The 26139-nt window shown below is 34.8% G+C and overlaps 1 protein-coding gene across 2 annotated transcripts in view; it reads right to left on the minus strand.

Annotated features, from left to right (window-relative positions):
• Positions 1 to 26139, minus strand: part of KIAA0825 (KIAA0825 ortholog) — a 405558-nt gene that overhangs the window by 208247 nt on the left and 171172 nt on the right. For both annotated transcript variants that reach the window (XM_036846744.1, XM_036846743.1), the window contains 3 exons: positions 22919 to 23098; positions 10187 to 10411; positions 2588 to 2996 (listed from right to left, as the gene is read on the minus strand). In XM_036846744.1, the coding sequence (XP_036702639.1) occupies positions 2588 to 2996; positions 10187 to 10411; positions 22919 to 23098 (814 nt within the window). The remainder of the gene's footprint in view (positions 1 to 2587; positions 2997 to 10186; positions 10412 to 22918; positions 23099 to 26139) is intronic.

Genomic DNA, 26139 nt, shown 5'->3' on the forward strand with positions numbered 1-26139 from the left:
GCAGTTATTTTCACAGTTTCCATAAAATCAAAATTAAATCTGGGTGCAAGTGAAAGAAATCTAGCTAAATGATATTGTGTAGTTACAAGATAATCTTCATGAGGAATTAAGATTTCATTTATGGGCTTCCCTGGTGGCGCAGTGGTTGAGAATCTGCCTGCCAATGCAGGGGACACGGGTTCGAGCCCTGGTCTGGGAAGATCCCACATGCCGCGGAGCGGCTGGGCCCGTGAGCCACAATTGCTGAGCCTGCGCGTCTGGAGCCTTTGCTCCGCAACAAGAGAGGCCACGATAGTGAGAGACCCGCGCACCGCGATGAAGAGTGGCCCTCACTTGCCGCAACTAGAGAAAGCCCTAGCACAGAAACAAAGACCCAACACAGCCATAAATAAATAAATAAATAAATAATTAAAAAAAAAAAAAAAAAAAAAGATTTCATTTATTTTAACAGAAGGACTATTTTAGTTTAAGGGCTTACATTCTCATACTTGGAAAAAAAATTATGGTAAAGCCAAGGCAACCCTCCACCTGTATACAGACATCATGGTTTAAAATACATGTTCCTCATGGTATAGATCTATGAACTAAATGATCATCAATTTGTGAGAAATGCATAGAGATGGAAGTTCATGTGTATATCAGATAATCAACTCGAAATCAAACTCGAGATGAAACATTCCTATAGCACCCAAATCCATAAGAGATTACCTAAAGTGAGTTAATAAGTCAAATTTAACTCTTTCTCAAATAAATGAAATAACTTTAAATCTGGATTTTTGTACATTGATATTATTTGAGAAATTGAGAAAGACATAGCACTGTGCTAATTATAAGTTACATAATATGTATTCAGAATCTTTGAGGGCTATAAACATTTTTAAAGATCAATAATTATTTTGGATGCATGTTACAACAGATAGCTAATCAGCCAAATATTAGCTAGACAATTTCCTACTAAAGGAGATAACCAGATGTGTTAGTGCTGTTTATAAGAAACTTAGACGAAAATTAACTTCTAAGGAAAAAATTTTTCTTATGGATTCCTGTGTGTAGCCCCAGGTATATTACAGACATTACTTTAAACTGATCTTATTGATAGAGGGGGTCCTAATTCAGCAGTATCATAAATTTAACTTTATAATCAGATCCACTATTTTTACTCTGCTTTTTTCTCTCCCTTTTACACCCACTGCTATGGATAATGACGTGGCCTTAATCTTTTAGTCTTTGAATTAAAGCCTGTAAATTGGTATCAAATGCAAATGTAAAGATTAAGGTCACTGTCAATGTTACTAAGCATTTTCCTGACTGCTATTGTTATTCCTACACACAGGATGCTCACAAGTAAATTTCTAGAAGTCGTATGACAAGAACAGGAAAATCATGATTACTTACATTTCTTACATTACTTACATGACTACTTATATTAATTTGGATTAATATAAAGTCTTACAGATTAATATACACCAGTTAAGAGTATTTGTTATCACACTACTAACCAGTGAGTGCAACATATTTTAATGGTTTATAAATAACAAATGCTCCCCAGTTCTAAGCTCGATGTTAAGAACTTTACAAATGTTATTTAATTTTTCAAAACAACTCTACCAGCTTAGTATCATCACTAAAAATGAGGTTTTGAGAGATTCTATAACTCACACAAGATGGCCCACTTACAAGGGATTTGTATTTGTCCATCTGATTCCAGAGCCTGTGCTCTTTATCACTACCATGTACTAAAAGTAACAACTTTTAGTTGTTTCAGGCAGAAAGTTATAATAGTATCTTCTAGCAATATGAATATACTTTCAAAGAATGGGGGACCGTGTGTGTGAGAGTGTAGAAAAAGGAGGGGCTGGCTTAGTGAACTGTAGACCACATGAACCATAACTCCCTTATCAATATCATGCAATTCTATACTGAAGACTACTTTTAAGATAGGAGGACTCTATGTACATATTTAAATTCATCAGGGACCCTTAAAAATCTTCGCAATACCACAAATCACTTAGCTCTTGGTGACAAACCTATGAGAAGTCTGACATTTTCATACAGAAACAGCTGGGTGTGTTTATAGCTTGAGTGTAATATGCCCCAGTTGCCTTCTGGGATTCTTACATTACCAGATGAAAAATGTGTACCTTTTTGACAATCAGGTACACAGAAAGCAATAAAGAGCCTTTTATATCCATTAATTCCTTCTTAATTTAATCTCCATGGCCAATCCATTTACGAAACGCTCCAGGCTATCCACTAGATACCTGTTTGCACACTGAAAAGGAGTGAAACCAAATTCTCCTGGGTTTAACTACCACCCTTTTAATCAGAAACCTTAAGATGGTGACTAAACAAGTATAATGTTCCAGTGTATCAATGGGGTTCAAATTCTAATAAGACAAGGAACATTAACAATCCAGTTTTTAATGGAACATTTATCTTTTTCTGTATTCATCAAAGTTCCCATGAAGCTAGGAAAATGACCATTGCTGCCTATCCGACAATATTTGGTTGTGGTGGTTGTTTATTGGTGATTTTGTTTTTGTGAATGTATTTGATGAAATTCAGTGAAAGAAAAACATCGCTTTACCATTCGGTGCTCAGTTTCCTTGCTTTCAACAATTGGCATTCAATCCAGTTGGGTTTTTGCCGCTCAATGCTCCGTATGACCTTTTGGGTCATTCGATTAGGGCTACTTGTCTGCTCTCCCATGATGCTTTCCAAACACACACAGATTAAACCGAGTTTCTCTTTACTCCATCTGTCAAGGGAGGCACCTGTTAAAAGTTCCACAGTGTTTCCATCCTCAAATATCCGACATATAATTACAATCAAGTTCCAGACAAGCAGGCCAGCTTTCTTTAATTCAACAAAGTTTTTTGACATTTTTCTCTCAGACAGAAAAAAGAAGTATTTAACTGGGGGAGGCAAACATGCAATCACCGTAGGTAACTTGCTGATTACAATAGATACTGCCTGAGCAGCAAGCCTTGTGCAGCCTGGGGAAGAAAAGAAAGAAAAGGTATGATTAATATTAGCATTTGTGTTCCATCACTGTGTTGCTTTGAGTGTTGTGTGGAGATGTCTAATTTTTGCAGAGAAAATTGTTGAGAAGAGCAAGTTCCTGACATATTCCGACAGGACTCTACTGGGGTCCTCTGTAGTACTGCCAAAAATTCCCCAAATCCCAAACTTAATTTTTCCTCCCACAAATGAAGATTAGAAAATTCAGAAATATTACTTATATTTTTATCTACTAAGACCTCAGGTTTAAAGGGCCCAATGTCCTCCTAATTAGTAAATGCAAAGGTACTCCTGCTGGACCTCTCTGTGGCCTTTGGCACTTCCTTAAGCCTTTCTCCTCTTCCCCTGGAATCCATGACAGAATCATTCCAGCTCCTGTTGGGACTGGCTCCTCTTCTTTTAGTTCTTAGCCCAAATGTCACCTCCTCTGAGAGCCTCCCCACACCATCCCATGTAAAGCAGTCCCTTCATGCCCTTCTCAGGCCAACCCCCAGTCCCTCCTTATTATTAGACCCCATTTTATTGCCTTTATTATAGCACTTAGCATCAGTTAATAATAATCTCCTTTATTTCTTCACTATCTGTCTCCATCCACTAGAATATAAGCTCCAGGAAGGCATTCCTGTAGCCCAAGCACTTAGGACCTCATCTATAACAGTTGTTCAGTGAGTATTTGTTGAATAAATGAGTTAACAAACTGGTTCATGTTTACCTCTATTATTCTGCTTCTTTGTGTCCCATGCTAGTTCCACTTCTACTAACACCTCTTAAATGTATTTGCTAAGTCCTTGGCCTGTTGACTGAAGATTCTACTCTCCCTTACTTGGTGTTATTTCTCTGAAGGATTTACTGATCCTCCCTCTCTAGATCAGGGTTTCTCAACTTTGGCACTATTGACATTTGGGGCTGGAGAATTCTTTATTGTAAGGAGCCGACCTGTGCATTGTAGGATGTTTTAGTGGCATCTCTGTCCTACACTCACTAGATGCCAGTGGCATCCTCATCCATTGCGACAAACAAAAATGTCTCTAAAGCATTGCCAAATGTCCCCATCTTCCTAGTTGAGAACCACTCTTCTAGATGATTCTAGAATCTTCAGTCTTGGCCTTTCTCCAGGGTAACAGTCCTACGACTTCAGCTCCCCGATGGGCATTCCACTTCTCTGTCCTAGTCATCATTAACTCAAACCATAGCTAAAACCAAATTCATTGTTTTCCTCCCAGACTGCCTTGGCCCTCCTGACCCTCCCTCCCATCCTCTCTTCCTTCCTTCTTTTCTTCTGTCCTTCCTTCCTTTTCAATCTTGTAAACATTCCTGTTGATCCTTCATACCACACCGGGGACTGCACTGATAAATCTTCCTACTCCCTCATCTGACACCCAATTTTGCCTCACTGTGACCATGGCTACTACCTATTCAAGCCCTCCCTCACAAGTGGTATCTGGACTATTGTAGGACTCTCATCTCCCTGCTCCAGACCATGCCCAGCTGTACAGCCAGATTACCTAATTTCTCTGCTACAATTCTTTTAGCTGCTTTCCACTGTTACGAGATCAGTCTGCAGAGCGTTGCTGACAAAACACTCCACAGTCCAGTCTCAGCCAGTTTCTATGAACCTTTATTTTATCCTCTTTGCTTTTAGCCTTCTGAATATCTCATTATTCTCACATAGGATGCCCTCCCTCTTCATGGGTCACTCATAATCTTCAATTCTTGGTTCAAAGTCCTTGCCTCCTATGAATTTATTTGAACATATTACCCATATGACTATGTTGGTAATTAGGTCCATAATGTGCCATGTTGTACTATCTTTTGTATTATCATCTATTACTGTTTATGTTATATGCTTTTATTTTATATTATTTTATTTTTTTAACAGCTTTATTGGAGTATAATTGCTTTACAATGGTATGTTAGTTTCTGCTTTATAACAAAGTGAATCAGCTATACATATACATATATCCCCATATCTCCTCCCTCTTGCCTCACCCTCCCAGCCTCCCTATCCCACCCCTCTAGGTGGACACAAAGCACTGAGCTGATCTCCCTGTGCTATGCGGCTGCTTCCCACTAGCTATCTATTTTACATTTGGTAGTATACATAAGCCCATGCTACTCTCTCACTTCGTCCCAGCTTACCCTTCCCCCTCCCCGTATCCTCATATTCATGAGTTGTCTTTACAACTAGACTAAAAGCTCCTCAAGAGCGTGGAAGAAAATCTCCTCACTCCTTGAGTATCCCACAAAGCCCGGCACAAGTGTTTTAATCCACTATGTATGCAATTGAATTTGAACATTGGAACGGAGTGAGAAGTCTAAAGAGGATAGCTTTAAGTTCTTCAGAAAAACAGTTTTCACTGTTTTTACTGAACAAAAATAATTTAACACTGTGAAAGATTTTTCAAGATATTTGTGACATTTAAAGAGGTCACTCTGCTCTAAAAAAGTACAAAGCTCTTGGAAAACATAGGTCTAGTCTAGTGACTCCTCAGAAATTCATGACAACTTAAGAATCATTTTCAAAATTAACTGGATCAGTCTTTATATATTTGTAAAAATTGGGTCCAAAATATATTTGAATGATCTCATAAGACTTTTGTATTAAATAAAATAATAAATATGAAAGCACCTAGTTCAATACTTAGTAAAAAATAGTTCCTCAGTAAATGTTTTCTTTTTATTCAAATAAATATGTTTAGATGAGGCTTAAAATATAGATAAAGCAAATTAAGAAACCACTCTTCTCAGTGTTCTTAAAGTATCTTAAATGTTTTATTGTTTTTATGTGTTTGTGTCTCATATTCCCTAATCTGCTGTCAGGTATTTGACTTAAAAGATTATATCTTATATTCTGTTTATCCTAAAGAGGGCTTAACTGCACATAGTGAGTAAACATTTGACAATAATATAAGCAGATACTAGGTGAAGATTAGCAATTCTCTTCACAACTGTACTTCTACTGATATTTATAAAATCTGAGAATTGCAGGTACTCAAATCCCTAACTACTTTATTAAAGCTTAAGGCAAATTCCAATCAGAACCTTTAGGCTGATGACAAATCCATTCTACTAATCACAGGGTCTCTGAGTCTACGGTGATGTTAACACACCAGGGAAGGATCTTTTAAAAATGCCACACACTCATTTTTCTGTCTTTATTTAAATAAGTTGACTTCTAACTCACATATATATAATATATTGTAAGAGCCATCCCAATTTCAAAGCTGATAAAGTGTGAAAAAATGTATGTCTCAGAATGAATGCAATGTGAGAAGTATATTTATATATTTATCATTTCTTCTTTCCTATGCATGGACTACTGATTGTAATAATATATTTGGGGGATTATAAAACATGCAGAAAGGAAATTTACAATGAAATAGGTAAAGACAAATAATGTATTAAAATTAACTTTAAAAATGTTTTTTATTAGTGGTGTAAAATGTCAATAATACATTATTGAGTGAGGATAATGTGATTTAATATGCTTTATTATTTTAAAAATCTGGGCTTTAACAGTTCATGATACATTGATTCAAATGTCAGGTCATAAATTTAGTTTGTTTCAATACTTGGTTTTAATGGATGACATAGGTGAAAAAGCCGTGACATGGACTATATACATAGACCCACATGGAACTTGTGAAATCATGGCACTCGTTTTTCAATCTCAACCACCAAATAGGCAAAGGTTGTTGTTGAAATTTGAATAATAAATATTCATCATCATTACGTTAATCAGTTGTTCTTGCAAATAAATTGAAATATATTTCATTTTCGTATTTTTAAGAAGTGTTCAAAAATAACCAAAACTCTGATTTGGAATATTTGAACCATGTTAAAAAATTCTAAGTTCTTAAGTGTGCAGCTATGACATTTTTATGGGTGATACTGGTTTTTATAAAACGAACATTTCTGGTTTTTATAAAATAAAATATCTCAAGGACTTCTGATAACACTCTGCGTATTTCTGCCATCAGTTTCTTTCTCAACAATTCACATGTGAATGGTGCCTTGAATACATTTTCCTTGTGGTGTTACCTCTATTTCCTCTCCAGAATCCATTGTTAAAACAATTACTCCAGAGTTTCCCCATAAAGTATTCTTTTTATTTAAAAAGTTATTTACTGGTAAGAAAATATATTTTCTGGTATATCTTTCCTTTAATTGCTGTCAAAGAAACAAAACAACTAGCTGTGTATTTGCTCTTAGGGAGCAAATTCTTTGTGTATTTGCTTCGGGAGCAAATACCTAAGCTGAGCTATATCAGAAACATCTGAACTTCCATTCAGTTCTTTGGTAAATCTCTTATGCTGTATAATTTATTGTACTATTTATTTCTTCAAATCTTCAGTGTTTTCTATGTATTTGCTGACAAAAAATAAAGAAATACATTTTAGTTTGTCACCATAGTGTTTTCCATGTTCCGTTATTTTCACTGTGTCAGGAAGGACAATTTTTTCTTTAAGGTAGTGATTATTTGTCTTTTATTAAGTTAGAATCCTCAAAAAAAAAAAAAGGCCTCTAAACACTTCATTACTTAGATGAATTGTGCAAAGTACTGAATTAAATATCAATTGACTTAAAACATTGCTGAAAATGATTACTGAGGTTTATCTTCATGTTTTGGATGCTTAGTTTTGAAATCTTTGGCTAATCAAGATGACTTCAAACTATCTCTAGCTAGATATCTCTAACTATCTCAAGGCACAGTACTCATTTAGGAGGGATTCGTGTTTAACAACAATGTATGGGAAGCCATGTTTCAAATGGTTTTCCCACACATTTCCCATTTTTATTTTATTTTATTTTACTTTTGGCCAAATCTGATCAGACTATCAATGTTCTACCTTATAATACGGCTGAGAAACAGCTCATGTTAGAAATATTCCTAAGTGTGAGCTTTTTTACTTTGTCATTGTTTGCTCTCCCTTGGAGTCCCTGGTAATAGTTTTAAACCTCAGTTGATTTACAGGAATATGTTAAAGCCACTTGTGTGTTTTGTGAGGATTAATTTTGTTAAAACTAAATTCTGAAATACAAAGGACAACCTTAATTGATTACTGAACGCGGAAAGCTAATGAAGAAGTAAGGTTACCCTGTTCATGCCCTCCCCAACAATATTGTCCCCAACACACGACTGGCTCACTCACAGACCAAGGGAGAGTTCCAGTGACACCCCATATGAAATTTCAGTAGTTTTACTTTCTTTTTTCTCACACACCAGATAATTGTCTTGTACATCCCCTGAGGTGTTTGCACCCATTTGTAAACATTTATACTAGTCTTCAAGCACCAAGAGGGGATATCTTATTTACAGTTTATCCCTGGCCCAACCCCAGTACCTGGTATGTAGTAGTAACTGACTTAGTAGGTATCTATTGAATGAATAAGTGACTTAGTGTCTGGCATGTACATATTATCTATCTTATATACTGTAGTGAAAATAAAGGTTGAGCACTGTCAGTTTAAAAGAGGATAGGAATGAAGAACAATGGTATTCTCCTATTGTCACATCCACCTGGAATGCACAAAATGCTTTATAAGGTCACTTTCCTCCACCACTTTCTTTTATATATTTATGTGATCTGGCACTCCTTCATGGCTGTCTAAGTGCTCTACTTCTACTCTTAGTGATAATTTTATGAAAAAATATTATTTAGTAAGGAAAACCACAAGAACTGGTATCTACAAAGTAAGCATTTTTTGGAACCAGAGGCTCTTTGAAACATTATGGAAGAGTTCCAAAATGCCTGTAGGAAAAAAAAAAAAAAATTGTTCATGAATAGACCAACTTGAAAGCCGCAAGCAAATCAGTGCTACTCATATGACATGATACATAAACTATAGATCATGCTTCCTGTATTGCTCAAAATCTATGAAATATCTCAAAACTAGAAAGGAGAGGTGGCAACAACTCAGGTGAGGAAGAACTTAAGTAATGAAAATCTGACATTTTCCAATTTCAATTAAATGGCTTTACTAGATTCAAAGGCAGTTTAATAGGGCTTGGACAGAATTAAAGCATTACTATGAAAGGTCACTGATGGATAATTGATTTGAGTCTATATATAAGGTTGCTGGATAAGAGCCACATTATTTAGGATCTCCATGGAGAAGAATGAAAGAAAGGCTAGTTTCCTCAATTGACTTTAGCAGGTTCAGCTGGAATATTTTACTGTTGAAAGTTTCCTTACAGTTAGTGAAAAAAAATCATCTTTAAAGATGAAAATAAAAGGGAAAAGTTTTATTTTAAAAATCCTAAAGAAGATCCATGAATACAAACAGATAAGATACATTCAAAGGAATCTTGTGAAATTCTTGACAAGTATAAACATCTAGGTAGGAAGAAACCATTTAAGAAGAAAGGACTTGATTAATAAAATAAATGAATAATACAGGTAACTGATAATCTTTAAATACACTTGATAGATGCATTGCCCTGAAGAGGAACAATGCACTGAATCCAGAACCATAGATATTGGCGGAAAAATACCCTGTCAGAAAACTATGTGCAGCTACTAAATGGGGTGCTATTTTTGACCTAAAAGCTACATATGTAGGTGTATTAACAAGAGGAAAGAAAGTAATAATTGGTAGTTGTAGAGGAAAAACTTCAAAAAAAGAATAATTAAACTGAATATCAGAGCAATCTTCCTGAGAGGATGAATTTTAGATTACTCAATAGATTTAAGGGAAATTAGTCAAACTCATGTGACTAATCTGTGAATACTAACATGAACACAAAATATCACAAAAAATTTTGAACTGGTAGTTAGTCCATGTCCATCAACAGGTGAATGGATAAAGAAGAAGTGGTCCATGTACACAATGGAATATTAGCCATGGAAAACAATGAAACACTGCTCTTTGAGGCACCACAGATGAGCCTGGAGATAATCACAAAACATGAGGTAAGTCGGAAAGCAAAAGACCTATATCCTATGATATCACTTATCAACCATTTGAGTCATTTTCATTTCTAGGTTTGTTTTTTTTTTTATCATATGGCTCACAGTAACAAAAATTAGGAATCTTAAATATACATGGTGGAAAGAAGACTAATATAATTTACAAATTTTATAATTTTTAGAATTTTACTTGTTCTCATAACCTAGAAAATGTGCTTCTTCAGGGATATGTTCTTAAAGAAAAACAAATGTACCTTTGCTTGATTCTTTCCTTTTGGTTTCTTTTGGAATATAATTCCATTCTTTTGGAATGCTCTCACGCAGACTTTCAAGAACACTGTGCTTGTTTAGGTTTGTCTCACAGTTTCTCCAAGAGCTCAGCACAGATATTATCTGCTGCACAATGTCCTTGACGGCGTCAGTCAGTGCCAGTCTCAGGCATCGGATGACCTCTACCTCACACTCCATGCACGTTGAGACTTTAAAATCAGACAGCATATTACAGTTAGCAGAATCTGGAAATATTCTGTGCCCTGTTCAGTTGGGAATTCAGCTTCTCAATAATCTAGTTTAAAGCTATAGGAAAAGAAAGCTGCTTTTAGCCTAGAAATCATGTAATTGATAAATGGTCCATAGACATTTGAAAAAAAAAAGTTACTGCTTGGTAATAAAGGGAATGGTAGTTAAAATAACAGTGAATAACAGCATTTGCTGGTACTTTGGGGACTCTACTGGTGGATATATAAATTGTATGACCTTCTTAGATGACAACTTGACAATAATAGTAAAAGCTTTAACACTTTACTTACCTTTTAACACATTTATTCCTTCTCTGGAATTTTATCCTAAGAAATTAATTATGATTATATAAATAATATAAAGAAAAATTGGGAAATAATCCAAATGTCCAATAACTGGGGATTTGTTTAGTTAGCTTAGGTATATCCATCGTCACAGTAAAGCTATTTATTGATTAGTTAAAAAAAAAAAAAAGCAGGTTAACAATGAGATACCACCTCACACCAGTCAGAATGGCCATCATCAACAAATCTAGAAACAATAAATGCTGGAGAGGGTGTGGAGAAAAGGGACCCCTCCTGCACTGTTGGTGGGAATGTAAATTGATACAGCCACTATGGAGAACAGTATGGAGGTTCCTTAAAAAACTAAAAATAGAACTACCACACAACCCAGCAATCCTACTACTGGGCATATATTCTGAGAAAACCATAATTCAAAAATACACATATACCCCAATGTTCATTGCAGCACTACTTACAATAGCTAGGATATGGAAGCAACCTAAATGTCCATTGACAAATGCACGGATAAAGAAGACGTGGCACATATGTACAATGGAATATTACTCAGCCATAAAAAGGAACAAAATTGAGTTATTTGTAATGAGGTGGATAGACCTAGAGTCTGTCATACAGAGTGAACTAAGTCAGAAAGAGAAAATCAAATACCATATGCTAACACACATATATGGAATCTAAAAAAAAGGTACTGATGAACCTCGTGTCAGGGCAGGAATAAAGATGCACACGTAGAGAATGGACTTGAGGACACAGGAGGGGGAAGGGTAAGCTGGGACGAAGTAAGAGAGTAGCACTGACATATATACACTACCAAATGTAAAATAGATAGCTAGTGGGAAGCTGTTGCATAGCACAGGGAGATCAGCTCGGTGCTTTGTGACAACCTAGAGGGGTGGGATAGGGAGGGTGTGAGGGCAGCTCAAGAGGGAGGGGATATGGCAATATATGTATATTTATAGCTGATTCACTTTGTTGTACAGCAGAAACTAACACACCATTGTAATGCAATTATACTCCAATAAAGATATTAAAAAACAAAAAAAGTGGGATGAGTCTAAAGTAAAAATATTAAAATAAAAAGCTCACCCTTAAAAAAAAAGAGCAGGTTAGAAAAGAGTATGAGATACTATTTTTATTAAAAAATACATATCTACATACATTTATAAAAGAATTAAAAGATGTACTCTAAAAGGTTAATAGTGATTATCAATGACTAATGAGATTTCAGGTGATTGTCCTCTTCCTTTCCTTCTTCTTCTTTTACTTTTTCTCCCTCCCTCCCTCCTTTCTTTCTCCCTTTCTTCCTTCCCTTCTTTCCAATAATAAGTATTACCTGCAATGATTATGTATTACTTGTGTGATAAATGCAATAAAAATTTTTGTTTGTTTTTTAAAATGACTGAGAAGTCCAGGGACCATCACTTGAATCAATAGAGAAGAGCAACTATATGATTTTTTTTGCCCTCAAATTTCAAGGTGATATTTCTCAAATGACAGCCCATTGTTAAAACCACCATGGCGCTGAAACTAACAGCTGGTTCTTTGAAAAGATAAACAAAATTGCCAAACCTTTAGCCCGACTCATCAAGAAAAAAAGAGAGAGGGTCCAAATCAATAAAATCAGAAATGAAAAAGAAGTTATGTCTGACACCACAGAAATACAAAAGATCGTCAGAGACTACAACTCTACGCCAATAAAATGGGCAACCTAGAAGAAATGGACAAATTACTAGATATGTACAATATCCCAAGACTGAACCAGGAAGAAATAGAAAATATGAACAGACCAATTACCAGTAATGATATTGAATCAGTAATTTTAAAAAACTCCCAACAAACAAAAGTCCAGGAACAGATGGCTTCACAGGTGAATTCTACCAAACATCTATCCTTCTCAAACTATTCCAAAAAATTGTAGAGGAGGGAAAACTTCCAAACTCATTCTACAAGGCCTGCATCACCGTGATGCCAAAACTAAACAAAGATATCACAAAAAAAGAAAATTACAGGCCAATATCACCGATGAACATAGATGCAAAAACCCTGAACAAAATGTTAGCAAACTGAATCCAACAATACATTAAAAGGACCATATACCATATCAAGTGGGATTTATCCCAGGGATGCAAGGATTTTTCAATATCTGCAAATCAATCAATGTGATATACCACATTAATAAATCAAAGAATAAAAACCATATGATCATCTTAAAAGATGCAGAAAAAGCTTTTGATAAAATTCAACATCCATTTATGATTAAAACTCTCCAGAAAGCAGGCATAGAGGGAACATACCTCAACATAATAAAAACCGTATATGACAAACCTACAGCTAACATCATACTCAACAATGAAAAGCTGAAAGCACTTTCTCTAAGATCAGGAACAAGACAAGGATGCCCAAAGAGGTACAAACTACTATGTATAAGATAAATAAGGTACAAGGATATATTGTACAACACAGGGAATATAGCCAATATTTTATAATAACCATAAATGGAATATAACCTTTAAAAACTGTGAATCATTATGTTGTACACCTGAACCTTGTATAATATTGTACATCAACTATACCTCAATTAAAAAAAAAAACAACACCATGGTGAAGAGGATCTTGGTGATATCAAATGTTGAGAGTTTTATTTTTTAGCATGACATAATCATCAGTTAGGTAAACTTGTTGCTCTTTATGTGAATGGTGGACGGTGTAGCTGTCTGTCTTTTTAATGATGTTTCAAGACTTTAATTCATTGAAGGACATAAAGAAGCCTTCTTCCTGTATCAGTAATTAACATTCATTTGGGTTGAACTCTTTGGAGTCATGGATTAAATGCATCTCAGATATCTAAAACTTCTAGAAAGCCAGGAATTCCTCTATTTCCTTTTGTTAAAAGGGTATGTTTATTCCTTTTGAAATAAAATCAAGGAATTGAAAATGATAAAATAATAGACTTATCTCAAAGAATTATTTTTAAATTACATGAATTAATTTGTGTAAGGTAACTACCATATAGTAGGCACTGTGTAAGTATTTTCTATTATTATTATTACCTAAGATAAGAGTTTTCTGGAAAAATTACAATTGTACAGTGTTGCGGTGCCCAGTGTTCTCTTGATGCAGGATTCTGAAACATCTTGAGCACTAGATACTACTATAGGGAAGATTAATCAATATCCACAGATGCCGATGGTAGAGGTAAGAAAGAAGAAATGGAGAACAGAGAACAGAGAAAAGAAAGTGGCAGGGTATTCTGGTTTCTGGCTCTGCATACAATGAGCTTGGATGTTTCTACTTTATTCTAAGAGCAAGTAAAAAACTGAACAGATAAAAAAAAATCAACAACTCTTCCTGGATCTGTAAAAGAGGTGAGGACACAAGGCAAAACACAGCCCCCCAGACTGGAGAGACAGACAGGCAAATACAGCAAGGCACAGCTTACTGGAGTAGAGACTCACACACAGAAACTATCCTGGGAACCAGAACCAATGTAGGAAAATCTCAGCTGTAACTGATCAATTGCTGGAGGCTCAGTGTAGACAAGTCTGAGAGTTAAAACTCTAGGGAGACCCTCTCATGGGGGAGCTGTTACACTCTTGAGTTTTACCTCCAGGAACTTGACTAGGTTTCCACAGTAGATATCAGAGAAAAATCCTCTAGTGCTTCCAGCAAGAGGAGGGAAAAAGAAACATTTGTAAATATGCCAGCACACCCTGTTTTTCTTAAGGCCTGCCCTTAGGAAGAAGAACTACTAAAACAGAGCCTAACCCACTAGGCATATTCTCAGAGCCTAACTGTCCTAGGACAGGAGAAATACTCAGCTCCAGCCCACTCTAACCATACTCTCAGACCTAAGGAAGGGGTAAGAAAAAAATTGAAATGCTTGTTAAGTACACCACAGAGGCATAGGCTCACTAAAAGACTGAGATCTAAACATAGAACTATAGAATGCTTCCCCTCCTTTACACCTCTCCACCACTTAATAAAGGCCTATTTACAGCAGTTCTTTTTACTCAGAACATCATGTCCAGCTTTCAAGAAAAAAATTACAAGACAAACTAAAAGTCAAAAAATACAATTTGAAAAGACAGAGTGAGCATCAGAAACAGACATGGCAAAGATATTAGAATTATCAGACTGGGAGTTTAAAACAGCTGTGATTAATATGTAAAGGGCTCTAATGAATAAAGTAGATAGCATGCAAGAACAAATGGGCAATGTAAGTAGAGAGATAGATACTGAGAAAGAAACAGAAAGAAACACTAGCAATCAAAAACACTGTAACAAATGAAGAATGCCTTTTCTGGGCTTATTAGTAGAAGGGGCATGGCTGAGGAAAGAATCTCTGAGCTTGAGGATGTCTCAGTAGAAACTTTTAAAACTGAAAAGCAAAGAGAACAAAGACTGAAAAAAAACAAACCCCACAACCAGAAGAGAATATCCAAGGAGTATGGGACAACTATAAAGGTGTAACATACCTGTAAAGGGAATACAAGGAGAAGACAGAAAGGAACAGAAGAAATATTGAAACAATAATAACTCAGCATTTTCCCTAAATTAATGTCAAACACCGAACTACAGATCCAGGAAGTTCAGAGAACACCAAGCAGAATAAATGCTAAAAAACAAACAAACAAAACAAACAAAAAATGAACAACAACAACCAAAAAAATCTATACCTAGGCATATCATTTTCAAATTACAGAAAATCAAAGATAAAGTCCTGAAAGAAGCCAGAACATAGAAACACCTTACCTATAGAGGAAGAAAGATAAGAATTACATTTAACTTCTTAGAAACCACACAAGCAAGAAGACAGTAGAGTGAAATATTTAAAGTGTTGAGAGAAAAAAAAAAAATCAACCTAGCATTCTGCACCCTGCAAGACTATCCTTCAAAAGTGAAAGAGAAATAATGACTTACTCAAGACAAACAAAAACTGAAGAAATTTGTTGCTGGTCAATCTGACTTGTAAGAAATGTTAAAAGAAATTCTTTAGGTAGAAGAAAACCAATATAGGTCAGAAACTGAAATCTACATAAAGTAAGGAAGAACATTGAAGAGGAATAAGTGAAGGTAAAATAAAACCTTTTATTTTTCTTATTCATAACTAATCTAACAGAAAACAGTTTGTTCAAAATAATAATACCAGCAATGTGTTTAATTATGTGTGCTTATGTATATAGCATTCTTATATATGCTTATGTATAGTGAAATGAATGACAGAAATGATACATGAATGGGAGGGAGAAATTAGGATTATTTTGTTAGTATAATGTACTCACACAATCTGTGAAATGGTATAGTGTTATTTGAAAGTGGACTTAGTTGCAAACTCTGTCTCTCTATATATACTGCAAACTCTAGGGCAACCATTAAAAAAGTTAAAAAAGAAGTATAACTGATATGCTAAAAAAAAGTGAGAAAATAGAATCATATAAAATGTTCAGTTAAAACCAACAAAGGCAGAACAAAATAGTGAAAGATAAAAACAAGAACAAAGAACAAGGGAAACAAATAGAAAACAGTAACAAATATGGTAGATATTAATCCAACTATATTAATAATCACTTTGAACAACAATGGTCTAAAAGCACCAATTAAAAGACAGAGATTGATCAGTGGGGACCAAAAACCAAGACCCAACTATATGTTGTCTATAAGAAGTCAACTTTAGATATGAAGACACATATAGATTAAAAGCAAATAGATGGAGAAAAATATACCATGCTAACACTAACCAAAAGAAAGCAAGAATAGTTACATTAATTTCAGGCAAAGCAGACTTCAAAATAAGGAAAGTTATTAGAGATAAGGGAGGGCATTACATAAAGATAACGGTGGTCAGTTCTCCAAGAAGTCATACCAATCCTTAATGGTGTATGCACCTGACAACAGAAGTGTCAACTATGGAGGCAAAAACTGATAGAATTGCAAGGAAAACTAGATGAATCTGCTCTCATTGTTGGAGACTTTAGCACCCTCTATCAGAAATGGACAGATCAGGAAGTAGAAAATCACTAGGGACATAACTGAACTCAATTACCACCATCAATCACTTGGGTATAATTGACATCTATGGACTACATCCAACAACAGCAGAATACACAGTCTTCTCAAGCTCGTATAGAACATTCACTAATAGACCACATTCTGGGCCATAAAACATACCTTAACAAATTTTTAAAAAATATTAGCGGCATACCATGTTTACTCTCAGACCACAATGGAATTACACTAGAAATCAATAACAAAAAGGTAACTGGAAAATTCTGAAACAGGTGGATATTGAACAACATACTTTTAGATAATACATGGGTAAAAGTAGAAATCTCAAGAGAAACTGTAAAATACTTTGAGCCAAATGAAGATAAAAACACAACTTAAAACTTGTCAGATGTAGCGAAAATGGTTAGAGGGAAATTTAGAGCACAGAATTCATATACTAGAAAAGAAGAAAGATCTAAAATCAAGAGTCAAAGTTTTCACCTTAGGAAACTAGAAAAAGAAGAGCAAATTAAACCCAAGCTAAGCAGAAGAAAAGAAATAATAAGAATTAGAGCAGAAATCATGAACCTGAAAATAGGAAATCAATAGAGAAAATCAAAACTAAAAGCTGGTTCTTTGAAAAGATCAATACAATCAATAAGCCTCTAGTCAGGCTAACTAAGAAAAAAAGAGAGCACGTGCGAACTATTAATATCAGAAATAAAAGAAGGAACATCACTACAGATCCCATGGACACTAAAAGGATATTTAAGGAATACTATGAACTACTCTATGCTCCCAAAATTTGATAATCTAAATGAAATGAACCAATTCCCTGAAAGACACATCTGCCAAATTCACACAAAAAAGAAATATACAATCTGAATAGGCCTATATCCATAAAAGAAATTCAATCAATAATTAATAATCTTCCAAAACAGAAAGCACCAGGCCCAGATGGGTTCACTGGTTGAAATTCTACCAAAACATTTAAAAAAAGAAATTATACCAATTCCTTTCAATCTCTGTCAGAACATAGAAACAGAGGGACTATTTCCTAACTCATTTTGAAGCCAGCATTACCTGAATACCAACGAGACAAAGACATTACCAAAAAAGAAAGCTGCAGATCAATATATCTCATGAACATAGACACAAAAATCCTAAACAAAATATTAGCAAATTGAACTTAATGATGCATAAAAAGAATTATACACCATGACCAAATGGGATTTATCCAAGATATGCAAGGCTGTTTCAACATTAGAAAATCTGTAAGTACACAACTGTTAGTGAAAACAAAATCTGTAAAGGACAAAAACAAAATCTAGACACTTAACAATGTAACATTCATTAACATCTGGCATTTTTTCCATAACATAAAAAAACAAAAAGGAAAAGAAAAAAGCTGTGATCCATAATCAGGAGAAAAATCACCCAATAGAAATACACTCAAAAATGATAGAAATGATGGAATGAGCAAACAAAGGTTTAAATTAAAACAGACTTCATACATATGTGCAAGGATTTTAAAATGAGGAGAGATATACAAAATATAAAAAGAACTAAATGGAATTGCTAGAAATTAAAATATCTGGAATAAAAAAATCACTGGATAGTCTTAATAGCAGTTATACACTGCAGAAGAAAGATCCTTAATTTGAAGGTACAATATAAAGTGTCCAAACCAAACCACAGAGAGAAAGAAGGCAAAAAAAATAAACCAAACAAGAACAAGAACAAAATCAAAGAATACAGCTTCAGTGATATGTGGATAATACCAAGAGGTCTAATAATAAGAATCCCAGAAAAAAGTGGTGGTAGGGGGAACAAAAGATAAAATATCCCAAGAGAGAATGGCTGAAAAATTTACAGATATGATAAAAACTAAACATCATCAGATATAAAAGCTCAACAAACCCCAAGCAGAATAAATACAAGGGAAACCAAAACAAAGCACATCATAATAAAATTGCTGCAAAGTAGTGATAAAGAGAAAAATCTTAAAATGAAAAACAAAAAGAAGACACATTATATAAAAGGAAACATACACTTTAAAACCTATACTGATTTATCATCAGAAACAACACAAGCCACAAAATAGAATAATGTCTTCAAAGTGCTGAGTGAAAAAGGAAAACGAAAGACAACAAAAAAAATCTCTGAACCCGAAAGTCTATGTCTGATGAAAAATATTTCAGATATGAAGACAAAGCCCTTTTTTCATGCAAATAAAATATATAAAATAAAATAAATTGATGGCAGAAAATTTGTAGTACATGAAATGTTAAAGGAAGTATTGATACTTCAGGTAGAAAAAAAATGATATCCATCAGAAACCTAGATCTATACAAGTAAAAGAAGAGTACCAGAAATGGTAGACAGATGGACAAATATGAAAGACTTTCTTCTCATTTTTAGCTTCTTTAAACTGTAACTGACTAAAACAAAAAAAAAACCCAATAGATTGTGGGGTTTATAACATTAGTAGAAATTACACGACAACACTAGCATAAAGAACAGGAGAGAGTAAATAGAAATATACTGTGTAAGGTTCTTAGATTAGATGTAAAAGTGGTATAATAGTAAAAAGTAAACTGTGATGAGTTAAAGATACTCATCACAAGATGTAAACCTTGGAACAACTACTAAAATAAATAGAATTATATCTAATAAGCCATTAGCAAAGATAAAATGTAATATTGAAAAATACTCAGTTAATCCAAAGAAGACCAAAATAAAGGTGGGACAAGCAGAAAGCAAATAACAATATAGTCACTACAATATAGTAGTTCCAAGTGTTAGAATAGAGGATCCACAATTAGATATGCATTTAATCAATTGTTCATTTGATTTCTGACAAAAACACTGAAGTAATTCAACTGGGAAAGAACAGTGATTTCTAAAAAGGATGCTGGGAAAAATTGCATGTTTGTATGAAAAAGTATGAATTTCAACACTTACACCACACAAAAAAGCAACAATTTGAAATTAATCATAGAATTAAATACTAAAAACTAGAACTATAAAATTCCCAGAAGAAAACATAAGAGAAATCTTGGCACTCTTTAGATAAGCAAATAGTTCTTAGGACACAAAAAAGCACTACTATAAAGAAAACTGATAAGTTGGACTCATCAAAATTGCAAGCTTCTCCCTATCAAAAGACCTTGTTAAGGGAATGAAAAAGTAAGCAACAGACTGGGGAGAAAAAATTTTTAATACATTATCTTGACAAATAACTTGTATCAAGAATATATAAAGGATTCTTTACAACTCAGTAAGACAAATAATCCAATTAATAAATGAAGAAAAGTTTTGAACAGATATTTTACAAAAGAATTTTTTTCAAATGACTGTTAAGAACATGAAGAGGTGTTTGATGTCATTAATCACCAAGGAACTGTAAATTAAAGTCACAGTGTGATAATAGCACATACTCCTTAGAATGAATAAAAGCAAAAAGACAATTCCAAGTGTTGGTGAGGTATAGAGCAACCCAAACTCTCTTACATTACTGGTGGGAATGTAGAAAGACAGGATTATTTTGAAAAACAGTTTAGTAGTTTCTTATAAAGTTTAACTCACCGTATGTGTTAAAGACATTTATTTCTTTTAAAAGAAAAAGGGAGTTAAGGAATAGTGTGACTGAAGTACAGTCAAAGTAACTTACGCTTTGATATTTTCATTTGCCCAACTAAAGATTGCTGACCTACTTTGAGAGTACAGGCCTGAAATGATTGCTACCAAATCTATTACTTATAGTGTATTGGCCTTTGAAATGCCCACATGAGGTCCCCAACTTAATTGTTTTCTGTATTTCTATCGTTTGTAATCTTTTTTTTAAATGGATATTTCTACTCTTGTTTTCCCCCCTAGCTTATGTTCATTCTAAGGAGTTATGTGTTGGATTTCTAATTATTAAATCAAATTATGTGTTTCATTACGGAATTCAAATGTTCATAAAGCAAATGTTTCAAAAAGTTTAGTCTAATAGAAAAAAATAAAGAGAAATAACATGGCCTGTGATCAGAAATTCTGGGGTTTTTTGTTCTGAATCTGCAATTTAATCAGTGGATAATCTTAGGCAAGTCTCTTAACATCTCTGACCCTGGTTTACTTAGCAATAAGATGAGGATACTGCCTACTTCATCCTCACCTTTATACCCTAAAATCATAAGACTGTGATATATTATGGATAAACTATACAGAAACCATAGACAGTGTTTCAGGAGGAAGAAAATACACCAGTTTTTAAATAATGTACTCCAGTCGATCTGGGTAATTATATTTACTGACGCATAGATCCATTAGCGGTAAAATGCAAATATTGTGGGATTATGATGTGTCTCAGCTGTATTTCCTTTAAACCTGTCATATTTTCACGTCAACAGAAACCACCGCAAAAGGGCTTAATTTGTTATGAATTAGTATATTTTATTATCTTAATAGCATTTTTAAGATACCTGTGATTGGTAACAGAAGAAAAGGAAAACTTTTGCAGAGACTTAAATAGGAGAGAAAACACAAAGGCACTGTCCCTCACGACCACTGCAAGGTCTTAGGTTCCAGAGAATATTTAATGTTGATGGAGAAACAACTTGTACAAAGGCCAGGGATGTTTCACCAGTTTGAAGTTCTGCCCCTTTGAGCCCCTTGACAAAATTCGGGCTCTATGATATGGTGTACTACTTGTTCCTGTTCCTGTTCAGACTTGTCTGACCATGGGGAGGCGGGTTTGCTCAATGTGTAGATGGGAGAGAAGACTAATTAGAAGCAAGTAGCAGTTTTGCTTCTCAGGCCACACCTGAAACCCATTGATCTCTTCTAAGTCATTTTCAGTACAGTTTTGTACTGAGTGACAGATGGTTCAAGAACTTAAGAACTGAAAGATAAATAATGGTTGAAGCATGTGGTTCACAATTCTTTATAATCTTGTGAGAGAATTCCGCTCTTACCCCTGACCAGAAACAACTAAAACCAGCAGGGGTGGAGGGGGTTTTCAAGGTTGTTTTCTTTCAGTTCAATAAGTCTACATCAGAAATAATGCAGTCTTTAAACTTAGGAAGACTGACCATATTTGGGGGTTAAAGGAAACAGTGAGAGAATACATGAAAACTAGAAATAAGACTTTAAAAGGAGATAATTATTACAGAGTCTTTAAGTGACAGATTCAGGGTTTTGAAATCATTACATAAAGTTATCTATTGCTACTTTGCAGGGATAATGACCAAGAGAAGATGTAACATAATGACTTAAAAATAGTTTAAAAGGTATTCAAGTCATGTCTGGAGGATAGTTAAAAAGTTACAGGAAGAAGGAAACACCATGATATGAGCCAGTTTAGATTTTTTATATGGATTCTAGTAAATATTTTAAGGAAATGTCAGTCGGTTCCAAAACAGTGTATAAGAAAGCATATAGGTTGAAAGCCAAAGGTAAATGATTTAAATAGTTAATGGACTAACAGGATAACCCCTAAGTCCTCATTCTTCACTTTCCCAAGACATTAAGTATGAGATTTAAAGGCAGAATATTAAGGATAAAACAACGTGAGAATGTTTACACCTGGTCCTGAAGGTGGGGTAACCCATGAACATTTCCAATTCGGATATGCAACCCGTTCTGTCTTCAATATCCACTCTAGCTGCGGGCAAAAGAACAATACGGCTGGGGAAAACACATACTGTCCCCAGAACAACGATAGGACATAATTGCCTTGTAGAGAGAGATGCACTATAATCATAATAATAAATGCCTTTTACATTTGAAGAAAATTGGCCAGCAGTTTTGTCCATCAGTTTGTTTAATAAAAGCACCCAAGAATCACAAAGTATTTTTCACATCTTACTAATTTCTTATATGCTCAATAGCAAAACATAATCTGTGGTAATATTAAATTTTATGAGAGAACACTACCTAATAATAAAAAAAAAATCTGCATTGCATAATTTTCCCCTCAACTTTCCCCTCACCCTTGTCCCAAGTATATTAAATTTTGACAGGAAGTAATGGTTAATGATTCCCAAAAGAAGACTTTATACTGAAAAAAATGTAAGATAATCCTTTACAAATAACAGATTCAGCAAAACTGACATCAATAAAATTTTTAAAACATCTTTAAAGATATATTTAAGTATCTATAAAACACTACTTTTTCAAATATAAAATTTCTCATACCTGGAATGTTATATAAAAAGTCCCATAAATGTTCTTCTTCCATGTAGCTCACAAAAACATTTCCAAATGTTTGTGGAGAAAAATTGCAGTGGTACAATACTTTAAAGATAGCTTCTATCAAGCTGGATCCTTGGTTCAGATTACTTTCTGTATCAGAACCTTGTTCTTGAAAGGTGCGTTCTTAAAAGGAATAAAAATGGTTTAGTAAGGTAGGTATCAATGAATATGATTACATTCTCTTCACTTACTCTAGCATAATATTGTAAAAATGTATTTGATTAATATTTACATAACAAGAGAAACGCCACAGTCTTTCAAATCAATGGTCCATCAAACTCAATATAATTTCTGAGATAATCCTGGATATTTGTGGGGTAAAAACTTGTGAGAAGGGGCTTCCCTGGTGGCGCAGTGGTTAGGAATCTACCTGCCAATGCAGGGGACATGGGTTCGAGCCCTGGTCTGGGAAGATCCCACATGCCGCGGAGCAACTGGGCCCGTGAGCCACAACTACTGAGCCTGCGCGTCTGGAGCCTGTGCTCCGCAACGGGAGAGGCCGCGACGGTGAGAGGCCCGTGCACCGCGATGAAGACTGGCCCCCGCTCGTCACAACTGGAGAAAGCCCTCGCGCAGAAACGAAGACCCAACACAGCCAAAAATAAATATAAATAAATAAATAAATTTATTTAAAAAAAACAAAAAAAACTGGACAGTCCTGGCTACTGTCACTTTAAAAAAAAAAAAAGTTGTGAGAAGGACCACATGACATCACTTCAAAGGGCAGTGCTAGTTTCCCTTTATGTCAGAATTCTTTTTCCTCTTAAAGAAACTTTTTTGATTTCTTTTCTCATTTAAAAGTAATACACATTCATTCTAGAAACTGTAAAAAATTCAGACTAAGAAACTAAGAAAACTAAAATTGTACCAAATCCTACCAACCAGTGATAGCTACTATATTTGGTGCAGTATTTCATTCATATTATATACAAATATACACAAATAAGTATATGTATGTATAACTTGAACACCAAATAGAATTATTCTATATGTGCGCTCTTGTTATTGAAAATCTACTTAAAACTAGATGAATCTTTGTATCTCTCTTTGGGATTTGTGTTCTGAACATTATTATACCCTTTATTCAGAACATAAATTTCATAGGAAATTCACATTTATAGTGTTCTCAGTATTATGCTATCAATTCTACGAATAAATTTGTGTTTCTCAAACCCATAGATCCTGCCATTTCAGAATGAAGAGGTTTATCAGCTGGTTTCTCAATAAAACTAAATAGGAATTCTCACAAAGATAGAGCCATTTTAATCGCTCTTTTCCGTCCTCCTCTGGCTCCATTATGACTTCTTCAAAGATCAGTTCCTATACTGTTGCATATACAGGTAGGACTGAAAAGGTGAAATAATTTCTATTTTGTCTAGATAATTAGCATATGTCCAGTATCATAATATGTACAAATATTTATTGAATTAAAGATAATGACTCTCACAAAGTTTCTTATATTTTAAATATATTGAAAAAATATAGCCTAGATCATTTTGGAATGAGTGCATTTCCTTTTCTTGCTCATTTGGAAGCTTATCACTTCTATGGTTCTTCTTGATAATTTTATTTCTGTGATTTGATTTTCATGATCTAGAGAGCCTTCCTCAGGATTTTTGCTGTAACTATTGGTAAAGTGATGTTCTCTTTGTACTGGGGTTGCTAAGCTGGTAGAAAGTAGCCTGGAAGCTACTGATGTCCATTCTGGGGAGAACTCCATTGAGAAGGAAGTCGATAAAGTAAGTAGAACCAAGAGATGGAGAGAACAGTCCTGATGGGATGACACTGTGTGAGAACCTGGATCCAGTAATGCCTGTATACTTATGTTAGCTGAGCTGATAAATTTCCCTTTTGGGTTAAACCAGGTTAATTTGGGTTTCTGTCACTTGCAATCTAAAGGGTCCTAAGTTTTCATCAAGCACAAAAGGTTAAATGACAAAGAGTCCTAGTCCAGGCATTCATAATTTCATCTTTTTTATCCAAATAGTCTCCTCAGTCCTCTCTGCGTTTCCCTCCCTCTAATTCAGCTTACATTCAACTATCAGTTATCCTTCATGTCATCGCCCCATGTTTAAACCTTCCCGTTCCTACACTTTGTTAGAAATTCCTGAACCTGAAAATCAAGAGTTTCCACAATTTTTTCCCAAATTATGTTTCAATCCCCAGTCATCTGCTCCTCCCAAATCGGTGTACTTGCTTTCCTTGCACGTGTTCCCTCCCATCGCCTTTTGTTTGTCTCAACCACTTCACTAGTCTAGAATGTTCTGCTCCAATAAAATTCCCAAGATTTAATCAGTCAATTACTATGTCAGCAGCCATATTAGATGCTAAGGCCTACACCTTCCAGGGATTCACTGCCTCTGTGTGTGTGTGTGTGTGTGTGTGTGTGTGTGTGTTTCTGAGGTGGTGGGAATGACAGACATGTAAACAATCATTACAGCAATGTAAAGATAAGTAGGGTTACAGTACATCCCGGTTTGCCTCAGGCAGTCCTGGTTTATGTCTGTTGTTCTGGTGTAATTAGTAGCAGCATCCTCTTTCACTCTTAAACTGTGTCCCAGTTCGAATGACGAATTATTCGATCACCTTAAGTCTAAGTGCCTTAAGTATAAGGTACTATGAAAATATAGAGGATGATGTTGTAAATTTTGGGAGAGGAACGCAGAGAAGTCACAGAGAAGATCATGTCTCAGCGAAGTCTTAAAGGAGGAGTAGAAATTTACTGGCACGACAAGGTTGAGGTGGGAAAGGTGCTTTCCAGGAAGACAGAAGAGTTGGTACAATGGTGAGAAGACAGGTTGCTGCTGGTAGGGTGGCACGGCTGAAGTGTGAATGGTATGCGGGAGGGAGAGATAAAGCTAGACAATCAACACAGCCTGAATAATCTAAGGCCCCATGAATCATGCACTGACAATACAGATGGAGAAAGGGGGATGGATATGAGGAATATTATAATAAAAATAATGAGTTTTATTAGCATTAACATTGTTGTTATTACCATATAAATGTGTCAAAATATTTCAGTGTATATTTTTTATTTCTCTCTATTTTCCCTTGCCTCGAAAAAAGTAGTCTGTTTACTTGCCTCAGGGATTTTTGCTATTTGAAAAGCAACAAATAGACTGAAGTTAGTTGCCCGCCCAGACTTAAAAAAAAAAAAAGCT

Source organism: Balaenoptera musculus, chromosome 3 (assembly GCF_009873245.2).
Source record: "Balaenoptera musculus isolate JJ_BM4_2016_0621 chromosome 3, mBalMus1.pri.v3, whole genome shotgun sequence".
Lineage (NCBI taxonomy): Eukaryota > Metazoa > Chordata > Mammalia > Artiodactyla > Balaenopteridae > Balaenoptera > Balaenoptera musculus.